At 42.4% G+C, this 6,000-nt stretch overlaps 1 protein-coding gene across 1 annotated transcript in view; it reads left to right on the forward strand.

The window, feature by feature from the left end:
* LOC138617842 (eukaryotic translation initiation factor 3 subunit H) overlaps positions 1–3,881 on the forward strand; it is a 54,560-nt gene extending 50,679 nt beyond the window's left edge. Inside the window, exons 7-8 of the mRNA XM_069693154.1 lie at positions 2,932–3,064; positions 3,581–3,881. Coding sequence (XP_069549255.1) covers positions 2,932–3,064; positions 3,581–3,675 — 228 coding nt within the window. The 3' untranslated portion in view covers positions 3,676–3,881. The remainder of the gene's footprint in view (positions 1–2,931; positions 3,065–3,580) is intronic.
* Positions 3,882–6,000: the final 2,119 nt, after the last annotated feature.

The raw sequence follows: 6,000 nt of genomic DNA on the forward strand, positions 1-6,000 counted from the left end.
ACGAAAAGACTCGGTGACATCAATTCCGAGCCGTGTTATTGTTTTTACATGCATAAAAGGCAAGCCGAATCATGGCTGAAGAGTGCATTTGGTTATATTAGATGGTAAATCAGTGCAAAACCAACAAGTCCATGGAATAATGTCATCAATTCAGATTTCCATGACCTCTGGGCGAGTGTGCCAAAAGGCAGCCGAGAGACCAAAATAAAGTGTGTGAAGTGTCCGCGGTATCATGTAGCTGTTATTGGAGCCCAATGTAAAACCGGCCGGTGGTTAAACCATGCATAAATGTATTTTTTATGAAGAGGGACCCAAGCCGATGGCGACCAGAAGATAATTCGACCTAATTCAACAAAAACAGATCCTATAAGAGAAAGAACACCAATGCAAGCAGCAACATGATACTCTTTCAATTAGCAAGCAGCTGCAGTGGCAACGAGCGCTAAGTGTGACCATATTCTCAAGAGAACCCTGTAAAGTCATTGAAACTAAATCTCAAATTAATTCAGTTGTATGCTTGGAAGATTAATTTCTAGAAATAATCAAAATGCCATTTTTACCCCGTGGACCAACAATTAAATATTCTGCTCGTATGTAACTAAAACAATTAGTCCATTAATCAATTTGTTGATTGACAAATAATTTCACCAACTATTTTGAAAGTCCACTAATTATTCTCCATTTCTTTTGAGAAAATTCAAAAAAAAATTCTCTGATTCCAGCCTCTTAATGTGAATATTTTCTGGTTCCTTTAGTCCTCCGTTGTAATAAATTGAATATGTTTTGGTCTGTTGGTCGGGACAAAAACAAGACGTTTTATGCTGCTCATTAGTCTTTGGAAAACACAGATTGGCATTTTTTTACAGTTTTATGCCAATTTCAAATCCACAGATTAATCAACAATGATAATAATCATTATTTGAAGCCCTAATATAGATAAGATCATTTTCAATCAGACTTTGTCTATCTGTAAATGAAACCCAAATAGAAGTTGTCATTTAACAGCATACATTTTGTACATTGGCTACTGTCTGTGGTGATTATTAACTCACCACATGAACAGAGCTGTTGGTACGTTCTGATCCATTAGGCAACAGACATATTTACACAAACTCCAAGACTCATGGCAGTAAAACAATCGACCTGGTCTGATTAAACCGTAATATAGATTGATGATGATTTGGACCTGTTCCGACTCGGGTTCTGTGGACTCCCTGAGAGGACCAACCTCCAAGAACTACAGTACATACCGTTTATGGCTTTTTTAAATAAAAAAATTGAAGTGACGTAAGCCACCTGACATCATGTCTGCAATGTGCGACAACAACCATCCATTTGTTCAGTGTTTCTTACATTTTTTATTATTATTATTATTATTATTTTTTTTTTAAAGCTAACGTTAATGTTTTACATGCATTTTTTTTTTTTTTTTCATACGGCGGTTGCCAGTTCAGCATTTCCTCGTGTTTGACCAATCAACGTACAAGTACGTCGGCACCAATCCCCATCCACAAGAATCCGTCAAGGTTATTCTTGTGCTGGGAGAGTACTTACACTTGAAGTAGGCGCTAAAAAAAAAAAAAAAAAAAATCCCTCAACAACATTGTAAGAACTACAAAACATCCTCAGTTCCTGCCGTCGGGGCACAAAAGAAGAGGGATACTTCCTCCAACGGTGATCCGATCTATGAAAAAGTTCCTCTGGTGCTGCCAGAAACGCGCCGTCCCCAGCGTGAACCAACGCGCTTCCAGCAGCATTCTGCCGTGCTGCTTCTCTGCAGCCGGCCTTGGAAAAGCTTGTGAAGATAAGAGGGTGAAATACATCCAGCAATGTACAGAGTACAAAGTACAGAGAAGTCCAGTTTGAGTCTGTAAGAGAACTGCTGGGACGGGATTATTTTCCAGCCAGACTTCAGCCTCAAACACAAAAGCTACACAGGATTCAGACCTTGTGGCCGGACTTGAAAAAAAAAAAACTGCTGTCTCCACACACTGACCATGTAACATGACAGAGATTGAACACTTTGTAAAGGAAAACTTTGGGCCAAACGTGCCTGGACTTTGCTTACTTTAAAGGTTGTTTTTTTTCTTGTTTTTTTTTACCTTCCAAAGGCAGGTAGATACTTCTGTTGAATATTATTCAGCGACATTTCAGAGGCTTTAGCACAGGTGCAAAAACAGTTTTTAGTTTACTTGTCTTTAGAATGTGAAAACAGTCATAAATTGGCATTTTGATTAGACAGTCATGCTGTGATGCAATGGAGGAGGGCGGGAGGGAATGGGGGGGGGGGGGCGAGAAAAGTTTCATTAGAACAAATACTTGTATTTTTCATTTCTTATTGTTTGTCTGAGGGTTTGTGTCAGCTTCATTCACCCGTACAGGTGCGTTGTGGGATGTTTGGTTGAAAGCACTCAAGTTGCTCCCACGCCGTTTTCCCTCCTCGTCTGCCGCGACCTCCCGTTCCCGCCGGTCTGTCAGTCTCTCGTCCATCTCGCCAAATTAACGGGGCTTTTAGTATCTCCAGAGACCCGGCACCTCACTGATTTACCGACTGTTAGTCCTCCACAAATCACTCCTTTCCCGTCAGCACTTTAACGTCTATATCTCCCGTGTTTCTACATCTCATGCATGTTATTGTTTCCGTTGCCTGTCTCTCTCTCTCTCTCTTCCTTTTTTGTTTTGTGCTCTCTGCATTTTGCCGTCTCTCCTCTTGTTACTTTACCTCTTCCTCTTCCCGACTTCATTATTTCACCCTTTCTCCGTCACGCCCTCGTCCCGTCTCTCCTCTGTTCTTTCCCTTCCTCTTTTCTTTTTTCTGTCCAGTTTTCCTTTTTATCCGTTTCCACTCCACTCTTCCCTCTCTCCATGCTATTTGTCTTCTCTCCTCTCATGTGTTCGTACCACTAATTCCACCCTTCGGTCTCCCTCCAGTACGTCCAGAGGCGGCAGCAGGAGAACGCCCAGCGGCAAAGCAGAGGGGAGCCCTCGCTGCCTGAGGAGGACATCACCAAAATGTTCAAGCCGCCCCAGCCGCCACCGCGCATGGACACACTGCTTATTGCAGGTACGTACACACACACACACACGCACACGCACACGCACACACCTCTGCGCACAGCCAGCACTTGTCACCAGCACAGAGCTCCACCTCCCTCCAAACTCCATCAGCCGCCTCTGCTCCCCTCACAGGAGCTCAGGTTCTGTTTTGTAATTATCTCCGCCATTATCTTGAAATTACATTAATTTAAAGTTTATTGACTCAATCTCCAACTCGACCGCCCCACTCCCCGCTGTTTCCCGCTGTTCAGCTCTCCTCCGCCTTCTGACTTCACATTGTGATCTTTCCGTTTATTCCACTCGCACTAATTTGATGTTTTGCTGAACTGTTGTTTTCTTTCCCGCCTCTGTGTGTGTGTGTGTGTGTGTGTGTGTGTGTGTGTGTGTGTGTGTGTGTGTGTGTGTGTGTGTGTGTGTGTGTGTGTGTGTGTGTGTGTACATATGCTTGTACGTTTGGATGTATGTTTCGTGGGTGTGTTTTTGTGTGGGGGGCGTGTGGATCCATGTGGCTACTCTCCAACAGGGCAAATTAACAACTACTGCCAGAATGTGAAGGAATTCACCTCGCAGAACCTCGGGAAGCTCTTCATGGCGGAAGCTCTCCAAGGCCACAACTAGAGGAGACACAACAACAAAATTATCTGCAAACGTTTGAAAGTGCAGGTAACAGAGATGCAAAATCACTTGGGCAACAACTGGAGGAGCATCCACTATTGTTTGTATTCTAAGAATCTGTTAATTGTTTTTATGCCTGAACCCACCTTGGATAAAAAAATTATCTCGGATCATTTGGTTTTCACCGAAATAAAAGGCTTTCATCTCTACATCTTCTCCAGCTCCTTGTGTCAAGGTTTCCCCACCATTAAAACCGTTAAGTGCAGTGCACACGGGGTTTTTCACACACCTCCACACACCTCCACCACCTCCACACACCTTCACACACCTCCACCTTTACACACCACCACTACCTTCACACACCTCCACCACCTTCACACACACACACCACCACCACCACCACCTTCACACACCACCACCACCTTCACACACCTCCACACACCACCACCACCTTCACACACCACCACAACCTTCACACACCACCACCACCTTCACACACCTCCTCCACCTTCACACACCTCCACACACCACCACCACCACCTCCACGTCCACCACCACCACCACCTACTTGGTTTCATACAGAATATTAATATTTAGAAATGGATCATGCTTATATACAAAATTATTATCCAGTGATATTGCTGCATGCTTTGTGTTGCGGTTCAAACATCGAGCAGGTGGAACCAATTATCATTAAGCTGTGTTGGTTCGCATGGTGGGAACAATGATTTCCTTGTAAACACAACTGTGACAGAGCTGAGTGAAAGTTCAGCGTTAAATGAAATGTCAGCTACGAGACTCACTTCCCCCACCTACCCACCGTCTCACTGCAACAAATACACTTCTGTTGTGTATTTTTTTTTTTTTCTCTCCCTGAAGTAAAATTACATGACACATCAGAATCTGCCTTTCTTCTACACTCCTAGCAATTAGCACCTGTTTATTTTTAGGAGTCCCAATAGTGGCTTGAAGGCATCTTTTTTTTCAATGTTTGAGTTTTCAAGACATCACTGCAGGTGCACCAAATGACAGACTGAGAAACTGTCATCAACACTCTGTGGCGTTCCTTATTTAGCGATGGTGTGTGTTTGTGTTGCAAAAAAAATACACAAATTATTTGTAGAGGCATTTTTGGTGAAATTATCAACAAAGGAACACATTAAATGTTTTTGACATTTATTCAGAAACAAAAAACAACTAAGGAAGGAGAGATTTTGAGGAAGAAAATAAAGTTGTGATGTGCCGTGCTTCAATATGAAAAAGATCATTATAAGAATGCCTGCTTGGGCAGTCATTTTAGTAGTAGTATTATTTTATTAATAGTTCACCTCCTTCAATAACGTTCATATTTATCATATTTCATATTTATTTATTTTCCTCCTGATCATGTGAGCACACCAACAGCTTGAGATGTTTTGTTGAGAATATGCAGAGTTATTAGAGTTCTTATTGTGACCAGCAAATAAGAAAATGGCTGATCTTCTTGAACCTACCTGACCACATCATACAAAGCAGGTTTCCATCGATGACATGATAACTTTATCATAAATATTCTTTCTTCTGTGTATTGTGTGTATTTGTTGTGGAGGCAGGCCGTAATGCATACTTAACCTTCGGGTGGGAAATTTAGTCGATTACGTTGAGTTTCATTGATTTCATTCCTGCTTCTTCTGGCCCACCCCAAAAATACCAAGGACTGCACTTTAAATCAGCCTAAAGTGTCAGATTATAATAAAATCATATTCCTTTGATGATCCTGTACTCTTCAGACAATAATACAGTGTCTTCCTGAGAAAACTTTTGTTCATCCACCACTTGTTGATCAGTAACCAGTCATCTTAACACCACTGTGAAACCTCAACTTCTCACCCTCTCTAAAATCCCTCTGCATATATGAGCATCAGCGAAATACCTCAGATGTAACTGTAGGCTGTTTTGGTGTTGATCCTCTGCAGCGTGTCACATATCTTCCAATTGCTCCTCAAGTCCTACATGCGCAGCTCATTTGTGGAGCTTGTCACCGGCATCCGCTCCACCCAACAACAGGAAGCTGAATGATGGGCTCTTGCTTCATTTAATAAAGAATTTGCCGGTGTGCAGCTCATTGTGTAATAATTACACCGCAGCTCTATCTGGCTCCTCTCCTCTTCCTCGACCTGTGGTTAAACATTCAGCGGACGATGTTATTTAAGTTGTAATCATCTTCGCCTAGTCGAGTAATAACTTGCAGTGCTCCTGCTTGTCATCAGCACCATGTCATTAACAATAATTACAAGTCAACCAACATGATAAACGCTTATTGGAACAGCGACACTGGAGCCGGAAATG

Source organism: Brachyistius frenatus, unplaced genomic scaffold (genome assembly GCF_029030835.1).
Source record: "Brachyistius frenatus isolate BFR_SWC_R1_liver_20210118 unplaced genomic scaffold, ASM2903083v1 Contig_14, whole genome shotgun sequence".
NCBI classification, from domain to species: domain Eukaryota; kingdom Metazoa; phylum Chordata; class Actinopteri; family Embiotocidae; genus Brachyistius; species Brachyistius frenatus.